The following is a 19194-nucleotide window of genomic DNA, read 5'->3' as shown; positions in this document are numbered from 1 at the left end:
CCTGCGCGTGCAGCGCTCTTGCTATAGCTGGTGCACCATCAAGTGGACAGAAAACCAGCATGGATGTCCGGAGCCCCGAGCCACACCCCTATGCTGATCGGCGTTTGCGGCACATTCCAGCCAACACCAGTGTGGTTCCCAGCCTCGTCAAGGGCCCACCGTGCAGCACCAACAATGACGTAGGTGGGCAGTTATCCATACGGGGGAGGCAGCCTCGCTTCTGGAAGGCTCCCAGGAATTTGGATCTTGCTAAAGCTGAGAGCCGTCCTGCAGGAGCTTCTGGAAACTAACCCTGGGGTCCTGCTCTGCCCTGGACCACGGGCCCGCCCTCCAGCCCCATGAGAACCAACAGAAGACGCCAAGGTGGGCGCACTCGGGGCTGCACAGCCTGGGGAGTGAATAAAACAGCTTATGGAATGGGAAGTAAGCCTGTAAGTGTTCTTGGCAAGGATGGTTTGTGGAAAGGACAGGAAAATGCCCTTCTCAAACTGTGGCTCATAGAGAGGCCATGACCTGATTTTCTGAGTCAAATGTTTATTTGGCAAACGTAGTTCCTTCCTGGTAAAGCAGCCCGGTGAGGAGACCATGGGCCACCACCCAGCCTGCAAAGGCACCTCCTCCAGAGGAGTTCCCTCTATCACTGTCACTTTTGTGTCATGACAGCGACGGCACTTGCAGGTCTGGCCACAGGGCAGCCAAGACCCTCTGAGATGTCTCCTCCTCCCCAGTCTCAGAGCAGCGGCAAGAACTGACCCAGGGACTGGGAACCTCCTGCCCATGGCTCACAGGGCTGGAGAGACCTGGGCAGGACGGAGGGATCTGGAGGACGAGGCTGCGAGGTGCTCTGGTCCTGGATCCTGGCTCCCTGCGGGCAGGCAGGGGCTCTGGGCTCTGGCAGGGGCCCAGCTCAAGGTCACAGGCAGGCCCTGTTCCCTTCGAAGTTCAAAGTGGACCAGCTAGGAGGGGCAGCCATTCCTGGGAAGGGGCTGTCATCGCCCCTCGAAATGGGCTGTGATTTGCTCCAAAGTCTTTCCTTTGGTCTCAGGGACACAGGACAAAGTGAAAAGGACACTGAGGATGCAGAAGGCAGAGGCGAGCCAGAAAGCACCGTAGGGCCTGAGCACCTCCTGCAGAGAGAGGGAAGCCACGGGTGACCCTGGCTGAAGGTTAGAGGCCTTCACGTGATCCCCAGCCAGGGCCCCGGCCTGCCCCGCCCAGTCTCAGGGCTGAGCGCTGGCCAAAGTGTGGATGTTGTATGCTGGGGAGACTGAAGCTCACTGTGATGACTGCTCCCAGGTCAGACGCATCACCAAGAGACAGCTGGGCCCACATGCCTGGGCTCTGACTCCAGAGCCCGCAGACCTACCCTCTGCACTTAGCTTTGGCCCTGCCCTCAAGGTCCCGGCCCACAGAGAAGTCTCTCAGTCTCGGAACCGGAACCAGAGGGAATGGGTGAGCTAACAGCAGGTAGAGACGGGGCGGTGTGAGCACACACGGACGTGCAGGGCCCGCAGGCATGGAGGGAGGAGCAAGCAGTTCCCACCCTCCACCCCAGCCCCAGAGACCTCCCAAGCCCCAGAACCACAGGCACCTCCGTTCTCAGCTCTCCTTCCCTAGGACAGCTTCCTGAATGGGCCTGAGCTCCTGGTGGACTCCAGGCCAGCCCTGGGCATCCATGCCTCCCGGGGCCTGCTTCTCCAGCCCGGCCTGGCCTCTAGCTGGTCCATTCTCCCACCACTGTCCACAGCTACCCCAGCCTTTGTCATAAAGGGGACCATGGCCATCTCATCCTGGCTGTCTCTGGAACGTGTCTGGGTGTGGCATGTACCAGGAGCCCTGGGGGAATGAATGACTACTGACCAGCACCCCACCCGCCGAGGGGCTGAGAAGCCCCTTAGGCAGGAACCATGTCTGTGTCAGCCCATCCATGAGAAGGCAGCAAGATGTCCAACTGGACTGATGTTCCCATCACCCCCAAGAGGAGGGTGCCTCAGTCCCTCCCATTTTCAGCCAAGGAAGCTGATTCAGAGAAGGTAAGCAGCAGGGGAATGGCTAAGTCAGGGTTCGAGCCCAGACCGGCCCACTCCAAAGCCCCATTTCTCGACCTGTGTGCCTGGTGTCCAGTGGGGAGGGCCCTCCTGTTGTCTTCCACCGAGATGGCCCGAAGGGTCCCTCCCTGCCCTGGTCCATCTGTCTCCCCCTCACCGCTGACCAAGACAGCCAGAGTGCCCAGGTGGGGCCCAGCCCGTACATGAGGCCGTGGTTCCTGAATCTTCTGTACCGAGAGCAATTCTAACATGTGCTCGCTGCTGACCGTGGAGGGCGGCCACCAGTGCCCATACTCACCATGAGGCTGCTGAACTCTTTTGTCACCAGGAAGGCCATGAGCCAGTTGGTGAGGACGCAGACGCCCGTGGCCACACCCTTGACGTGAAGAGGGAAGATCTCAGACATGAGGAGCCAGGGGATGGGCCCCCAGCCCACAGCAAAGCCTGTGGGAGCACAACAGGTGTTAGAACCCCCAGGGGCTGGGCTTGTCTGCTGGCGGCAAAGCGCGGGGTTGGCGCCTCACTGGGCTGCCTGGTGTGGGCCCAGGGGTTCTGGGTCCCGGCCTGGGCCCAGCAGCTCTGAGCCCTCCTGCTCTGAGGTCTCAGGCTGTGCTCTTGCTTCTTACACTCGGGCCCCTTCTCTGTAGAATGGGACCCCAAGGGGCCTACTCAGCACACTGACGTGGGCATGAAGTGAGAGGGCAGAGAAGGGCTCCGCTCATGCCGAGCACATGGTCAGAGCTACAAATGCAGCGTTGGGGGCCCTGGACAGGCGGGGCCAGGTAGGCCTGGACTTGCGGGAAGCCATAGGAACCCGGCAGTGACAGGGTGCCCCCATCGGTCCCCACCCAACTTCCCCACCGGCCCGTCTCACCAGCAATGAAGAGGCACATGCTGCCCACTGCCAACCAGGCCAGCCCCGAGCTGGCGTCGGCCGGCTCCATGGAGACGGGCGCCAGGAGGTCCATGTGTGAGGAGTTGCTGGGGCCACCCTGGGTCAGCTTGAAGTAGGCGCCAAAGGCACTGCTGCTGACCACCATGACCACACCTGCGGGCAGTGGGGGGGAGTTGGGGGTGGGCAGGCCCTGGGGGAGGCGGCTCCTGCAGCAGGGGTCTCCACCCAGTGTGGCCACTGCTGGAGGTTGGTCTTGACACCTCTGAGAGGGGCTGTGAGCGGCCCCCGGGAGTCCTGGCTGGGCAGCACTCACCCCAGACCAGCCCTGGCTTGGACCTCACACCTCAACGAGCTCCAACAAGCTCCCTGAAGCTGGGCCCCCCAGCCCGAGGGGCGGGAGCTGTGAGAGAGGCAGCACACTGTTGGGCCCCGCCTGCCCCAACGGCCTCACCCAACAGGGTGCTGTGGGCGTCAGCACGTGCGCAAGGGTGCACGTGGACCATCCCCTGCTCTTCACCATGGGCCACCAGTACCCCCATCTCACAGGGGAAACTGAGGTTCAGAGAGGTAAAGTCACTTGCCCCCAAAGACCACAAGCTTCCAAGCCACTTCCCCTCCAGGGTCCTCAGTTTCCTCTTCGTGAACTGGGGCCCTGGTGGCACTTTCTTTGTGGGTTCCTCGCAAAGGTTCAGGTGCGACGCAGGGACACCATAAAGGTTCAGGTGCGACGCAGGGACACCATATGCACAGGCCTGGTCTGCAGAGAGCACCCCCGAGTGCGTGCTCCCGTTAAATCTCCTTCTGGTTCTCAGGGATGCGACCCTCCTCCTCGCACCATGCAGTGGTCTCAGTAAAGACCCTCCAGCCTGCACTGGGGAGCCTGGCCTGGGCCACACCCCTGCAGGAGCTGAGCCCAGCCCTTGGCCTCACCTGACAAGGCCAGGAGCAGCCTCCGCCCGGCTCTGTCCATGATGCCAGCCGCCATGGCGGTGAATAGCACCTGGATGACGCCCACGACCACGGAGGCCAGGCTGCTGTCCTGGGGAGGAGGGCAGAGGTGGGTCTTGCAAAGGCCTGGGGACTCAGCCACACCCTAATGACACCCAGACAAGGTGAGTTGGGCAAGGCCTCTTTACCCTTAACTTGGCCTCCTCAAAGATGGTCTTTGCGTAGAACATGACAGCGTTTATCCCTGACAGCTGCTGGAAGACCATCAGTGAGACACCAATGACGAAGGGCTTGTAGACGCCGGGATGCCTCAGCTGGGCCAGGTGGAAGCCCTGCTCGACAGAAATGAGGCATTAGCGCTCCCGAGGGCCCCCTGGCTTTGGGCCCATCACCCCGAGGCCCGGCGGAGGCGTGAGCCTCAGCTTCTTGTTGCGGCCCCTCTGGGCCTCTGCACCACTTCAGCTCCCCGTTTGTAAGGGTGAGAAGATCCTCATGCCCGCACACCCCTTACTGATTTGCTAGGGGAGCCACCATGAGAGCACGTGGGCAGAGAGCCAGGGGTCCAGAATCCCCCGGCCCAACAAAGCCTCTCCTCCATCACCACCACTAGGCATGTGCTGGGACTCCTGTGTCACATGGAGAAACCAAGGCTTAACAATGGGAAAGTCACGCCACAGGTATGTGGCACAGACTCCACCTCATCCCCTGCTACATAACCCCCAGGTACAAATCCGAGTCCTCGACTCTGCCCGCGTGTCCCTGGACCCGGCCTGGGCTTTCTTTTCAGTAAGGTTGAAGGCCAGGCTTTCCCGGTGACCCGCTAGGCCACGGCCCCGCCGGGCAGTGGGGCTCAAGCAGGCCTTCGCTTGCCGGCACCAGGGACAACATGGTCCCCCTGCCTGCGCGTGTGTGTACATCCTCGGGAACTGGCTGTGTGGCCTCCCTGGCTGCCAAGGGGTGACGCCACACTGACCCCTCCCAGCAGCTCCGCCTCCCAGCCCCTCACCTGGTGCTCCGCCCCAGCAGAGGGCTCTTCCCAGCCCTGTTCGGAGCCCCACAGGAACTGCGCAGCGGCCATGGCTTCCTGGCGCTGGTGCCGAGTCAGCAGGAAGCGCGGGGTCTCAGGCATGCAGCACATGAGTAGCAGCATGAAGGAGGGGGGCACGCAGCCCAGCACGGCCAGCCAGCGCCAGTCCAGGACCCAGCCTGGACACGGAGGATCAGATGTTCGAACCCCCGTGAGCCAGCCCCTCACCAGCCGCAAGGACTCAGCCTCAAGGGTGGGGGCCTCACCACCTCTACATGGCTCCCTGGAGTTGGTTACTAATATTGTCACTATTGTTGTTGACTGAAGAAACGATGGTGGGTACATCGTTAGGCTGCGTCTGCTCAGTGAACAATTACGGAGCCGTTATACAAAGAACGAGGAGCTTGCTGTGCAAGGATGGGTATGACTTGGCACCACACGTGTCATTTCAGGGCGGGAAAATCAACATGCGTGGTCCCCATCCAGTCCTCATGCCGACCCCCGAAGGGCACCAGAGGCAAGCAAGGCTGGTGCCCCGGACAGGAAGGGGCACGGGGCGGGGGGACTTTTCTCTGAACGCCAGAGGATCATAGGTCACAGGAACTGGTCAATGCAAGGGCACATTATGATGAAGTGGAGATAATTTCATGGGTGTCTCGACATCCATGAGTCTGTCCCAAATGCCAACATCTGTACATGGCAGGACTTTGGTACATGCTGGGCCCCCACGGCAGCCAGACTACGGGCAGGACTCTGAGTTAGAGTCAGGACAGTAAGCGGGTGAAAATGAAAGACCACGGACCTGCCCATTGACCAATTTAAAGACCCCTGTGGCCCAAGGCCCAGGCCTTGCCACACCTATCAGGCCTGCCAGCCCCCAGCCCTCCCTGTGGTTCTCAGGCCACCCCTGGAAAAGCCTCGTTCAGGGTGTGCCACCAGACGCTTTTCACATGGCACTGAGTTTAAACCCTCAGAAGCCTTGGACGAGGTGGGTTACCCCCACTTACAGACAGGGAAACTGAGGTTCCCAGGAGCTGTGTGAGTAGGCCAAGGCCATCCAGCCAGGAAGGGGCAGACGCCCTCTATTGGCGTGGGGCTGTCAGATGCGGAGCCTGGCCTCTTTCTACCCCAGGTCTGGTGGAAACAGGGCTGTCTCCACTACGGGCCCCAGCTCTGACCTCGGGTCCCCTGGAACCCACCTCCTTCGTGCCACCAATCCAGTTCTGATATTTCTGAACGAGGCAGGCTTGGGACCTCTGAGCTCCTGGGCTGAAGATTTCAGGGGTGCCCACCCTGCGCCGGGAGTCGTTGGACTGTTGCTGCCCAGCACAGTGCTGACCCTCCCCAGGCCATCCGGGATGGGCTCCTGCCTCGGAGGATGAGGACATCGCCTTCTTCAGCTCTTCAGAAGCCCACCCGTTCCAGGGTCTCAGGGAGGGGATTGGGGAACCTAGCAACTTGGGCACTGGCTGTGGGACCCTGGGCAAGTCCTGTGACCTCTCTGTACTTCAGTCTCTACGTATTTGTAAAGCGGCCATTAACAGGGATCAAAAGAGATCATGTGAAAACTCTACCTGCCAGGTAGGCCAGGAGGATGCCCGTGACGACCATCAGCTGCACACAGGAGCCGAGCAGCCCCCGCACCTCCGGGTAGGCAATTTCGGAGATGTAGACCTGTCAGCAAGTAAGATGAGGGCTGCAGGCCTGGTGGGCCCCTAATTATAAGCCCCAGGTCAGGGTCTTCCTTGTAGCTCCCCGCGCCCCACCAAGTGATCTGCAGCAGGGATTTAAAGGGGATTTACGGTATATACACACACCTCTGTGTGTGTGTGTATGGCTGCTGTGTGTGGGTGGATGGGTGGGGGGCACAGAGCTTTACAAACTTTTATGTAATGGTATTGATCCCCTGGATAAAATGCAGATTCTGGTGCAGTAGGTCTGGAGTGCGGCCCTAGATTCTGCCTTTCTAACCAGCTCCAGGTGACACCTGGGATGCTGGTGAGGTGCTCTGGGAGTTAATGCAGGAACTCTTTGCTTCGGTGGCTACCAGTGACTGGGCTCAGGGGCCAGAAAGTTCTCGCCCACACTTCTGGGTTACTCCACGCCTTACATTCATGACTCTGGTGTGTTTTTGCCCAGTAAAAACCCAAACATAAAATCCAACCCAGCTGCCCAACAAATGCAGGTGAACGGGGACAGCCAGGGAGGGCCCGTGTGGCTGCTGTCAGTCTCGACCAGCCTAAGCTGTGGGTGGTGGATCATCCAAGCCCATGGCCAGCAGGGGTTCACCAGTCACCCCAGCTGCCAGGGTCCACGGCCTTCACACGCCGTGGCAGGGCTAATGTGCCGTGTCTCTCTGATCCCTTGCCCACTGCATGAGTGAACCTGTCACTTACTGTACAGTGGGAGGAACGGAGGCCGGGGGAGGTGCTCTGCCCCGGGAAGTGGCGGAGCCGGGATGTCAGCCGGGATGGTAAGTGCAGCTCGGCCAGTGCTGGCCCAGGCACTGGCAGAGAAGCGGGGAGGCAGTGGGAGGACTGGTGTGTGGGCAGGGAAAGGGGGAGGCAGGTTGGAGCAGCCTGTGCCCCTAGGACAAACCGGACAGGAATTTCTTGTTAAACTGTAGTAAAGGGGGTGACAAGGGCGATCCAAGCCATACTGTGAGGATTCCACTGACCACCCATAAATGCCACCTTATTTGTTGGGCAAAGGGGAGGCGGGTTAAGTGGCACAATCTTGGGTAATCACTTCATCACTGCCTACTTGAGCCTGGACAAAGGACTTCACCTTTCTGAAACTCACTTCATCTGCAAACCGGGCTAATAACAGCTCTTTCCCAGGCCCATTGCCCCGTAAGAGAGATAAAGCAGATAAGGGCCACCCAGGAGGCCCAGGGAGAACCGTGCCCCAAGGTCTCTCCTTTTCTCCCCGTCCCAAGGCCTAAGGCTAGGGGCCACTCACCGGGGCCACTAGCGAGGCAATGCCACAGGCTAGGCCAGTGAGGAGGCGGCCTCCCAGCAGCATCCATAGGTCCTGCGCCGCGGTGATGACGGCAAAGCCGGTCACGAAAGGCACGGTGCAGAACAGGAGGCTCAGCTTGCGCCCTGCACGGTCCACCAGCCAGCCGCCCAGCACGCCTCCAGCGGCGGCTCCCAGGGTCACGATGGCCTGGGGGCAATCGCCAGCTGAGGAGGGGGCGCTAGGGGACCACAGCGCAACCTCGCCCACCATCCCACTCTCAGTGGCCTCGGAGAGAAGGGGACTAAGGCTATTGCTGGTGGTCGGGGAGAGGGTGACATCCGGCAGGGGGAAGTCCCATCACGTGTCCTAGGGGGGGTGGGCGTGGAGGGCCCCGGAGCCCGTCTTCGGGGTGAAAGGGGTAGTGTTCCAGCCGGAGGTCTCACCCCGAACCATGAAGCAGCTTCGTTGTCCAGCTGTGGGGCCGGCGGCGCAGCGCGCCGCAGGCTCGGGATGGCAGGGGAGCTGTAGCCCAGCGCGAAGCCGAAGCTGAGCGGGCCCAGGGCAGCGGCGAAGGAGGCGAGGAAGACGCGGCGGCCGCGGGGAACCCTGCGGAGATAAGGCGGTCGGTAAGCGGCGCCGGCCTGGGCGCCGGGAGAGGGGCGAGGCCACGTCTCGGGTCCTGGCTCACCAGCCCGCTCACCTGCCACCGGGCAGCCGCAGGAGAGGCTGGGTCTCCACCTGGTCCTCAGGCGTCATGTCTGCGGCCAATGCTTGCCGGGTCCGCTCTGAAGCCTGAACTGCCAAGAGCCCCGCGACTGACGTCCGCACCAGCCTCTCCGGGCAGAGCCGGCCAATGCGTGTCTTTAGGAGGCTCTGGGGGTGGGTTGTGTTGAGATACGCCCTCGAAATCAAAGCAGACCAATGGAGGCAAAGAGACAGTTGGGGTAAGGTATTGGAACCGCCCCTAGAGCAGAGTTATCCAATGTACAGGAGGGGCGGAGTTTGTGTCTAGCCTTGAGCAAATCATCCAATAGGAGTGTGGTACGGGATAGGCGGGTCGAATAGCTGGCTTTGGCCGAGCGGGCCAATGAGGGCGGAGAGCAGGGATTGCATTCGCCCCTCAGTCTGGTTTCAACCAATGGGGCTAGGAGCCGGACGAAGGCGGAGTATGCGGGTCACGCCCAGGACTTCCTGTCCCCACTCTGGGGGGGCTGCCAGTCCTGTAGGCTGTCTGCTGTTCCTGCTCGGTGTTAACCGCTCCTCTAGGGCCTGAGTTGAAGAGGCCTGGCCCCTCCTCTTTGTCCTTCATTGCCCCCCCGAGAGCCGCAGGGCTGGTGTTATCTGAATGACTGCTGTGTCTCACTCTCCTCTCAGACGCAGAGCCTGTCCCAGGTGCTGCTCCAGCTTGGCTGCTGGGGGGCCAGGAGCGGAGTCGAGCCCCTGCGCTACGCAGCCTACCTTCGTGCAGGTCATCACTTGGAGTCCTAAGATTGTTGACGGCTACAGAGCCTACGATGACTAGGTCCTCCAGGTGCTGGGGACCCGGAGTTCCCCATGTCTCTTGTGTGACTGATCAAGGCTTAAGTGGTGAGCTCCACGCTCCCTAAATTCTACTCACTTCACAGGTAATCCTGACTTCTTGAACTTTCATTCAAATACCTCCCAGCTTTGGGTCCCCTGCGGATGTTGGCAGCCAACCTCTCTAGGTGTCCACCTGAGTCACTGCTGAAGTAAGGATGAAATGAGGTCGGGTTTGGGAGAATCGCGCCATTTGTATGGACACTCTGGGTGCAGACCCCTGCAGTGGAGTGCTGTTTGATTCTGGAAAGAAGTGGGGCTGCCAGTAAGAAGTTTACTGTAGCCTCTGATCTTTCTTGGGGCCTGTGTTTCCTCATCTCTACGTGGGGGTCACAGTACCTGTCTTCCAGGAGGCTTTTGAAGGGGCAATGTACATAAACTCCGAGCACAAATGCTAGCCAATGTGATGGTGGTAGTTGCTTGCCCTAGGGCAGTCACCTGACTGCACCACCTTTAAAGACAGGCCACTTCTCTGGGCTCTACGGGCATCTCGTGCTCGGGGTGGAGTTACACATTCTTATCACAGCTTTAGCTGTGATCACCTGTTTACTTTGCTCCCGCCCCCAATGCACATGACCTCCTTGCCCAGATAGCCCTTGATGCTTGCAGAGTGGATGCACGGCACACTGTGGGTAAACTGCTGAGTGAGACAGTTTATTTTGTAACACCAGGGCGTACGCAGAGATGCTTACATAACCAGGATGCTCCAGGGAGCCCAGCTAGCGCCAGCCAGCCCTCTGAGCCACCGGCCCCTACGAACCCGCTCTCGCCCTGTCCACTTTGTGACCACTGCAAGCAAATCCTGCTGCCAGTGCAGCTCTTAATGAGCTGAGCACCACCTTTTATCTTTTCTGCATTTATTCCTCAGACCTGTGACTTGTGTCACATCTTGGGGTGACTCTGATGCTGCCAATCTTTGCTGTAAATGGTCTAAAAAGCTTTTGGTTTTGCTATTCCAGGCTGAGAAGCAAGAAACTTCAGGGGAAAAAGTTGACAGGAAAAAAACACACACATACAAACTCATAAAGGTAACAAATTAGTTTGACATGAAGAACATCAGCCAGACCCAAGGGACACCATGGCTCAGCCTGGACAGTAGGGAGAGCCCAGCTCTGGGGCCAGAGACCTCGCAGGTTCCAGCCACTGCCCCCTTCTGAGCCTGTGCCCTAATTTGAAAAGCAAAAAATAACAAAACCTAGCTCACGAGACTTTTGGTGAGGTCGAGGTACAGGACGTAGTAGAGTGTGTGATTCCCCCTGTGTGCGAAGAGGGCATAATGGACACAGAGGAAGAACGGCGAAGCTGAGCACCACTAAGACCAAGAGAAGGCACATGGGTTGTACAGGCCCCCCTTGGGCACACCTACAAAGCACTCTTTACTTTCTGACTAATTTACTTCCTGACTCTGGCCTCTCACCTCCTGCTGAAGGGAGCCAGGCGGCCTTCAGCCTAAATTCACATCATGTCGAACCACTTGGGCGACAGGCAGGGAGGGGAGCTCCCCGCACTGTGCAAGGCCAGTGGGGAGGCAGGATCAGGTTTCTGGCAGATCAAGGTCACACACAGCTCTCTGTGCTTACGAGGAAGACCTGCAGAAGGACTCAGAGTCGCTTTAACGGGGGAGGCTTTAAGTATCTTGTGATGGGTAATCTAGTTGAGAAGAGATATAATGAAATGGAATTATCAGACTAAAGCCGAAGTAAATCACCTCCTTCATACATGGAGGTTTTTACAGTCAGTGAAACTAGATCCCTCCTTTGATCTGTCCTGGCTAGAGGATGGCGTTTTATTGTTTCAGTTGCACTTGGCCAAACCCACACTTTCTTCTTACTTTGCAGAGGGAGCCGTGAAAGACAGACAAATAACAAGAGGAAGGATAATCGTTTGGTTCCCGTGAAAGAGGAAAGCGGACCCAAACAAGAGGAAGGAACCTGAGACTGATGTTGATAACTGTTCTCTGGTTGTATGACTTCGGAGTAACCATAAAACCCAACGAAACCATCTTTAGACTCTTAACAAGCTCCTTCCTTTACCTTATTGTTTTTCGTGAGACACAAGGAGGAAGAAAACAGGAGCTTCTGAGACCTAACGGAAGAGCTTTTCTCAAGAGTCCATGGGCAGGAATGGAGCTGGTTCCAAATGCAGGGGCCTGAAACGGTGACGGGGCCACGGGGGCAGGAAGAAACCTTATTTAGAATACATTTGAAAAGCAATGACTTTCCTTTATAAAAGAAGCACATTGTATGCTAAAAAACTGTGATAAAAGTAATTTTCTCATCTAGGTATATGAAATATAAAAGAAGGCTGCCATAAGTAAGAATGAACATTTTTTTATTTATTCAAAGTTTCAATCTAAAACCTCAGTGAAATCTACCACCTGTATTACAAGGGGACGGATGGCTCCTGAACAGAAAGAAACAGAGGTTGAGAGAGAGTGGCACTGGACGCTAGAGAGTGACCCCGACTGGACGAGGGTGCAGAAGGTTTGGTCCAATAGACTGCGGACAGGCTCAAAGCCGCACTTGGTTCAGAAAGGGTGTCAGCACTGGTTCAGAAGTATAAACCTCTGTAAGAAAGTTAAAGGTGGCAAACTCCACTCTCGCTCTGCTCACTTCAAGTCAATAACGTCTTCGTCCGAGGAGCCTGTGAGCTGGAAGGGGCTGCTGCCCCAGATGGGGCTCCCTTCTCTGTCTGCGCCAGGGTCCTGGTCGGAGCCTGCTGACTGGCAAGGCCCCTCGGGATTGGCTTCGGCAGTGGAGGGGCTTTCCAAGGAGCTCGACGTGATCCTAGGAGAGAAAAGTCGCTAGAAGGATCGCTGGGAGCAGCCCTGGGCTGGGCCTGCTGCCTGGCGGTGGTGTCCTGCTCACCTGAGCTCCCAGGCCTGTCTCGCCTACCCACTAGGGGAGCGGTGGGGGCTTGCCGGGGTCACCTCCACCCCGACAGAGCTTGAGGCTTGCAGTCCAAGAGCCCTAGCTCATGGATCGGTGAGGGGGTTAAAGGCCAGTGGTGACATCGGAGCTGTGCGCGAGGCATTAGTTACCTCTCTCAAGTGCCCATCGTGGGAAGTCACTCTTCACCTCATACCCACCCGTGGTCTCCATGGCGCCACAGGCCCTGCGGACCCTCCAGCCTCCTCCCATCTGTGTGTCTGTGTCTCTTGCTCAGCTCAGTGCCACCTCCTCAAAGAAGCCTTCCTTGATCTGCTCCCCAAAACAGACCTTCCACCCTCCTGATGTTTGAGGCCCCCGCCGGCCCAGGTGTGGGGCGGATGGCACCCTGCATTCTGCTGCACTACCTGCCACCCCAAAATGCTGTGCTTCCTAGAATGTCCTTGCTGGTCTTCCCCCCCCGGGCCTGGGAAGCCCCTGAAGGTCACCTCTATGGCCCCAAAACCCAGCCGGAGTGCTGGGTGCACCGTGAATGCATGTGGAATGCATGGAGCATGCACGATGTTGCTTGAGGGACACAGAGGACCTTAGGGGACAGATCGGGGGAACTGACATGTATTCACTGGCCTTTGGTACTAAACTGCCACCCAGAGAGGCTGTGGCTGTGGCCATTCCCACCGTAAGCTTTGTGGAAGTGCCTTTCCCATCACTCGTACAGAGCATTTTTGTTTTAAAAACACCTATCAATAAACATGGTGAGCAAAAATATGAAGCCATCTCACTGTGTTTTAATGAGTGTTTGTTGGATTGCTGGTGAGGTCGCCCATTTGCCGAAGCCCCTCCCTGGCGGGTCATGCTCTCTGGGGAGCCCTGAGCTGCGGCTGCTCGAGGGGCCTCGGGGGAGGTGCCGTGACTCGAAGGCCCGCTGCCCTGAGCAGGGGCTGCGGGCTGCTTTTCTTTCTTTACCTGTCGCTGCTAGTTGACCTCACTGTCCCTGGCATGGGACCTCCCTGGCTTTCTTCTAACCGCTTCCGGGCTTTGGATTTGGGCTTCGGTGTTCCTTCCGACCTGGGTCCGCCTTCATCACAGAGGCCTGGGTTGCAGGGCAGAAGCAGAGGTCAGAGGGTCGTCACCAGAGGGCCGCCACAGAGACAGAAAAGGCCCTTTTCCTTCTGGTTGGGAATTGGTGCATTACTGGGATACGGTCAGGAAGATGGAAGAAAAAGTATGTATTTAAATAATTGGTTCTCTTGTAGGTGGAAGGCTCTTTCCCCCTGATTATGAAGAATATATGTCTTGCTGAAAATTTTTAAGACTCAAATAAGAGAGATTCGAGTCAAATGCAGGAGGGGAGGTCTAGAATCCTACCACTAGAAACTAATTCTGCAACTCAGTTCAGTTGCATCTCAGAAAAGCATTGTGCTTGTAAATCAGTGGTCGGAGATCAAGTTTTCACAGGGCAAAGTGGGTTAAAAATAGCAACACGCAAAAGCACAGCAGGGGGCACTGACTGCCAAAACCAACCCGACTTTGCCAGTGTCAAAGCCCCCTCCCCCACCCCCGGGGTGGGGGCAGGATTCCCCTTTTCGGTTCAGGAAACATGACCCCAGGCGGCCATGTGCTAAGGCCACTTGTCCCTCCAGCTGGATGCCATGCAGGTCCCCCTTCGACTTCTTTCTGGCTTAAAGCGTTATTTCCATTTCCCCTCATTGTGTTTCCACGATTGGGAGCCACAGGTGTGCTAACAAGCCGGCCTTTTCCAGCTGCCTGGGTGCTTCCGGTCTCTCTGGTGCGGTCACCCATCTGCAGGCCCGGAGAGGAGGGCAGAGCGTGTGTCTGCCCCCATCCACACCACATACCTGTCCCCATGGTCGAGGGGCTTGGAGAAGTGACACCTGAACCGCCTCACAAATATGGACAAACCTGGTAGATTTAAACTTATGGCGATACGAATATCAAGTGTTACCGCAGAACAAGTGTTAACTCCAAACTGTATACATCCTTCTACATACTTTTCTAGGAAATCATACATATGTATTTAACCGTATCAGACTAGACACACTATGAACAAACTGCGTCTCCCGCACCCAGGGCGTGGGCCGCTCTCCACCTGCTACATCCAGGCTGAGCCGCCGTTGTTGGGGTGCGTGGCACTGCTCGCCGCGGTGGAGGCGCACTGCAATTTACTTGTAAACCCTGTACTGAAGGGAACCTTTCCTTTCAACTCATTGTTTTTGAGGATCGTGAATATCCAAAGATGAAACCAGCTGGCATATTGACCAACAGTGACAACGAAAACACTGAGAGCCATTACCCAGCAGTTCCCTGCGGGTCCTGCTCGCTATTTCTTTAATCTCCATCCGGGACAGGGACAGGGAGTGAGTGACAGGGATGGCGGCAATGCCCATGCCGACGGAGGTGGGCGGGGTGATGACCTTGGAGACCAAGGGCGACTTCAAAGGCCGCTCGATGCTTCTGCCGACCAGGTTTCTGAGTGGAATCTTGTACAGATTTTTTGACTCAATTTCGCCTGAAATGTGATTTAGAAAAGAACATCAGAACTTTACGAAAACTTCATGTGATTTACAAGAGGGCAATCTCTACACCTCAGCGTAGTTAGCATGACAGAAGATTGGATGTGGCCTGCGGATCTCCCAGGTCCCATTAAGAGCAGTCAAGGGAGGGTGCCCCGCTGCACTGGTTCCCTGCATGGGCAGGGGGGGTGGGGTGGGCAAAGCAGACGAGAACCATGAGCAGCTGTGGGGGGGGGCAAAGCAGACGAGAACCATGAGCAGCTGCCGGACTCCTGCTGCACAGAGGCTGCTTGGGCAGCCCATCCTTTACTGTGACCGGGAGCCACACAGGGGCCTGATGTGGCGAGAGGCTGGGGAAAGCTGGGTCCAGAGTGACCGGTAGCCACAGCAAAGGCCTCTGGGATTCATGTGCGAAGCCAGGTAGAGTGCAAGACTGGGTGAGCCGAGTAACGTGTAGTTTTTCTGGCCTTATCCTGTTAGTTATAAAACCTACTCTAGTTAACATGCCTGAAGGGAAAGTAACTTTTCTTGGCAAGTCGGAACCTCTCTTGCTCTCAGCCCCCACTTCTCCCCACTGAAACGATGTTTTCCATAACGGGATTTTTCTTTATGTGATCACCAAATTTCTTAAGAATGCAACCAAAGCATTCAGAATACAAGTTTTTTTCCTGGTGGCTTTCTTAGGCGTTAATCACATGTTGACATTTGAGTGAGTGGAGTAGAAATACCTATGAATAAGACAGTAAAAACCGGACTTCACCTTCCCCCAGGGAAGAAGGAAACACGGCAGCGTCTCGGCCTGGTGGCGTCTGAGGGGAGTTGTGGGCACTGGCGGCCTTGGAGCTGCCCGCAGACCGGCCCTCGTGCTCGGCCGCGGTGGCTGTGAAGTATATGTCCGACTGGAAGGGGAGAGAGACGTCAGAGCGGCGGGTCCTGTGGCTGTGTGCCCCGCTGGCTGGCGGGCTGTCCTCACTCGGCTCCTCCAGCTCATCACAGGGCCCGAGGCCAGGGCGGCCCCGTGGGAAAGCCGGCACCGCCCCTCGGGCCCGCCCTGAGTGTTCCCCTTCCCACACTCCTCTGTCTCTGGACACACCTTCTGCACACAGGACACGACACAACACAAAGCCTCCCTCACAGGGCGTTGGCGCCCAGGGTGCCGCACTCAGGCAGGACCACCCGCAGGTGGGGAAGCGGGCTGCCCATGCCCTGGGTCCACGTGCTTTCCTGCCCACCCGTGTCGTGCTGCCTCTGTTGTGATCAAGCAGGGCTGTGCTGGGGCCAGCTGGGGCTGTCGCAGGAGGCCCGGTTTTCAGAGGTTTCACAAGCCATTGCACACGGCCGGTATTAAACCTAGATAAGGGGCCTGCTGAAGCTCTAGCGCCCACACGTGAAAACCCAGCCGGTGAGTCTCTTTCCAGTGTGTTCTCTCTCTGCGGGCATCCTGACGTGAGCGGTGTAGCCATCACCTGCCCGACTGCCTGAGAGGAGCGTCCCTGCTCACCTGTCACCTCCTGCGGCTCAGGGCTCCCAGAGCTGCTGGGGGGGAGGTAAAACCCTGGTCTACTCACCCGGGAGGCCACGAGCTGCAGCTGCGGCACGACAGCCGTGTGGACCAGGTTCCCGTTCACCACCAGGCGGATCTCGATGGAGTCGGTGGTGAAGGCCAGGAGGTACGGGAAAGCGCAGACTGCAAGGCAACGGGACGAGTCAGCTCCAGGGCCAGCCGCCTGTGGCTGGTGACCCACTCACATCCAGCCTCACTTCTCTGGAAGCTTCCCCCTCTGCTGTTCCCTGGCTGCTTCTCGCCTTCCTTCCTGCGTGGGCACGTGCCAGGGTCTGAGAGAGAGCCTCCCCTCAGGTGCCAAGCACCTCCAGCAGGAGAGCACCGTCTCCACGTCTCCCTGCCCTCTTCCTCCCGCAGCCCTGGAGCCCAATCGGACCTGCAGGGGAAGAGGGGGCCAGGGGCTGGCTGCCCGAGCCCTTGAGATGTGCCCCCTTACTGCCCAGACTGCAGCGGACACATCCGCTCCCTGGCCTGTACTCATTCTGCATTCCCTGCCAGTAGTGACTCCTCTCTCCTCTTGTCGTGTGTCTCTTCCCTTGCTGCCCCTCGCCTTGTTCAGTGGGTTTGTGGAGACAGGCCTCTCTTCCTGGCATTGTTTTTATGACACATTGGGACTTCCAACACCACAGCTTCCCTGGTTGACCAGTGATCCCACTTTGCCTTTCTTACTGGCCACCTCACAGCCCTGTCCTTTTCACCCTGGTGAACGCATCCTCTCTTGGCTCCACCTGGTGACTTTCTACCCCACCCAGGTAGAAAGTCTTGCCTCTTGCCTGGATCTCTCAGGGGCATTGTGTGCTTCAGAACCTTCGAGCTGTTTCGAGCTGGTCCTCCCTTTTTTAAATCACATAGAATCTGTCACCACGCCAGACCAGTCCTCCCGTACCTTGGGCTGTTCCTCTGTTCTCCTGTCCGAACTCTACGATGTTACCGCCCAACAAATACTTTATCCCGAGGGAAACGGTGCTAACTCAGACAGTCGTGGCTCGGACCTGACTCTCCCCGTGCAGATGCCCAGTGTGGATCGTGAGCCACACCAACAAGGCACCACCACCCAGGTCCTGACATTTCAGGGGCAGGCAAAGGGCCTGAGTCTCTGTGATGCTGGGCTTTCAAGCTTAAGACACAATGAACGGCACCAAAAGTGCCACGCAGCTCCCCAAGTTGCTCAGGGTCTTGGGACTGGGCATCTTGCTCCTGCATTTTAGAAAGTGGCGAGCGAGGCCTGGAAACGAAAGGATGCTGAGAGGTAGTCCCGTCCTGAAGGCTGAGATTTCACTGATCTGAAAGGGGCACACGCCCAGGAATGGTCCATGGAAATGCTAGTTCCCAAAGGGGAACAATAGAAGCAATTAAGGCAGAAAAAAGAACTGGGAGTTCCCAGAGTCAGGTGATTTACGGCAGTTTAGCAGCGAGCCAGCGGGTTGGCTTACACGGGACCCAGCAGTTCAGACGGATCTACGCAGGGAAGAGGGCCCGGCTCAGGGTTTTCTTACCGATTGCGCAAGGAGCCTGGTTCCAACAGAACTGGAAATCTGACGCAGAGGGTTGAACCAAAAAAGAGCCCCCATTAAATGGACAAACTTTTTTATAGATGCAACTGTCTGCAACGAAACAATAGTGACTCCTTTTTGTTAGAGACAATACTTAGACCACTGCAATTAGAAAAACGAAAAAACAGGCAACAGGAATAGCGTCCTATCTGCTCGCTCTCTACACACGGCTGGTGTGAATATCATCCCGAGGCCGGATTCTCGGTTGCTAGGGCTACAGCAATCACCGCTGCCACTTTGGGGGAATTTGCCACGCGCCAGGCACTGAGCTGTGAAAGCATTGCCCCTCGGAATCTGCGGAATCTGAGGGAGCAGATGCTATTATTACGCGCATTTACAGATGAGGAAATTGAGGCCAGGAGAGGTGAAGCACTACGGGGTGGGGGCAGGGGAACACGGGTCTGCCGGACTGCAGAGAAAAAGGGACAGGCGATGGCAGTCCTTGGAGGGGGCAAGCCCTCCTGAGAGGTGGGTCACACACTGAGCCCCACCAGCAGGGCAAGGGTGGTGACAGTGATACAGTGCCCCTCCTCCCTACGTTTTACTAGAGAAACCTGGAGCCCTAGGCCTGCTGCACCTGGGTGAGCCCGAGCCCGCGTCAGATCAAGGCCGGCCCCCTCCGCTGCTCCGCTCCGCCCGCTCTGAGCGCAGAGCACAAGCCCGGGTGATTCGGGGCCTCTTCACAGGGAGGCGGCTCCTGCAGAAGCAGAGGCCCCTTTCCTTCCAGAAGCCCGGCATGTTTTAGCCGTGCAGTTTTATCTTTAAATTCTTTTCAAAAATGGCTTGAGATACAGTTTATATACCATCAAATCCACCTGTTTTAAGTGCCATTTGTGCTGAACTAATCTGGGAGCTCAGACGCCCCTGGCTGTGGCCTTGGCTGTCACATCTCCGGAGCCTAGGCGGGGGCTGGCTCGGAGAAGGTCGTTCATTGGGGTGGCAAAGCGCGGCCGGGCGCCAGGGCGACGGGCTGGACTCTAGGAAGTCACTGAACAGGAAGGAGCTCAGAATGCGTGACCCCCCCGCCCCCCAGCAGCAGCAGCCAGCAGGAGGAGAGCAGGGTGACAGATACTATTTCCGACTTGAAAACACGTTTCTTTGAAGGGAAGTCCGTTCATGCGTGTAGAAAAGCCTACCCAGGTTAAAAACTGGGCTTTGAATTAATCTCTGACGCGTCTGGAAAACAGGGAAAACAAAA

At 57.5% G+C, this 19194-nt stretch overlaps 2 protein-coding genes and 1 long non-coding RNA gene across 11 annotated transcripts in view; 1 reads left to right on the top strand and 2 right to left on the bottom strand.

The window, feature by feature from the left end:
• Positions 1-517: 517 nt before the first annotated feature.
• Positions 518-8727, bottom strand: SLC2A8 (solute carrier family 2 member 8). 3 transcript variants are annotated; one of them, XM_037036687.1, is made up of 10 exons: positions 8580-8727; positions 8323-8485; positions 7880-8086; positions 6493-6592; positions 4898-5097; positions 4080-4223; positions 3874-3982; positions 2923-3096; positions 2347-2492; positions 518-1127 (listed from the first exon to the last, which is right to left on the bottom strand). In XM_037036687.1, exons 1-10 carry the CDS (start codon positions 8633-8635, stop codon positions 990-992), a joined length of 1437 nt encoding a protein of 478 aa, XP_036892582.1. In that variant the 5' UTR covers positions 8636-8727; the 3' UTR covers positions 518-989. The 3 variants fall into 3 exon arrangements, with proteins under 3 accessions (XP_036892582.1, XP_036892584.1, XP_036892585.1); XM_037036689.1 differs by having other exon boundaries at positions 2347-2424; XM_037036690.1 differs by lacking the exon at positions 8580-8727 and having other exon boundaries at positions 7880-8103; positions 8323-8418.
• Positions 8728-9145: 418 nt separating this feature from the next.
• LOC118980118 (uncharacterized) lies at positions 9146-11711 on the top strand. The gene is made up of 2 exons (XR_005065050.1): positions 9146-9504; positions 11296-11711. It is a non-coding gene; the product is annotated as an uncharacterized LOC118980118 (long non-coding RNA).
• Positions 11712-11771: 60 nt separating this feature from the next.
• Positions 11772-19194, bottom strand: part of GARNL3 (GTPase activating Rap/RanGAP domain like 3) — a 117947-nt gene continuing 110524 nt past the window's right edge. For 4 of the 7 annotated variants that reach the window (XM_037036524.1, XM_037036528.1, XM_037036527.1 and 1 more), the window contains 6 exons: positions 17940-18047; positions 16448-16566; positions 15640-15778; positions 14660-14875; positions 13312-13438; positions 11772-12243 (listed from right to left, as the gene is read on the bottom strand). In XM_037036524.1, coding sequence (XP_036892419.1) covers positions 12066-12243; positions 13312-13438; positions 14660-14875; positions 15640-15778; positions 16448-16566; positions 17940-18047 — 887 coding nt within the window. In that variant the 3' untranslated portion in view covers positions 11772-12065. Of the gene's footprint in view, positions 12244-13311; positions 13439-14659; positions 14876-15607; positions 15779-16447; positions 16567-17939; positions 18048-19194 lie in introns of those variants that run through there. The other 3 variants (XM_037036525.1, XM_037036526.1, XM_037036530.1) reach the window with 3 other exon arrangements.

This window comes from Sturnira hondurensis, unplaced genomic scaffold (genome assembly GCF_014824575.4).
Source record: "Sturnira hondurensis isolate 20B ecotype Veracruz unplaced genomic scaffold, ASM1482457v3 Scaffold0022908, whole genome shotgun sequence".
NCBI classification, from domain to species: Eukaryota; Metazoa; Chordata; class Mammalia; order Chiroptera; family Phyllostomidae; genus Sturnira; species Sturnira hondurensis.
The sequence above is the reverse complement of the archived record's forward strand: the minus strand, read 5'-3'. Positions and strand labels throughout refer to the sequence as shown.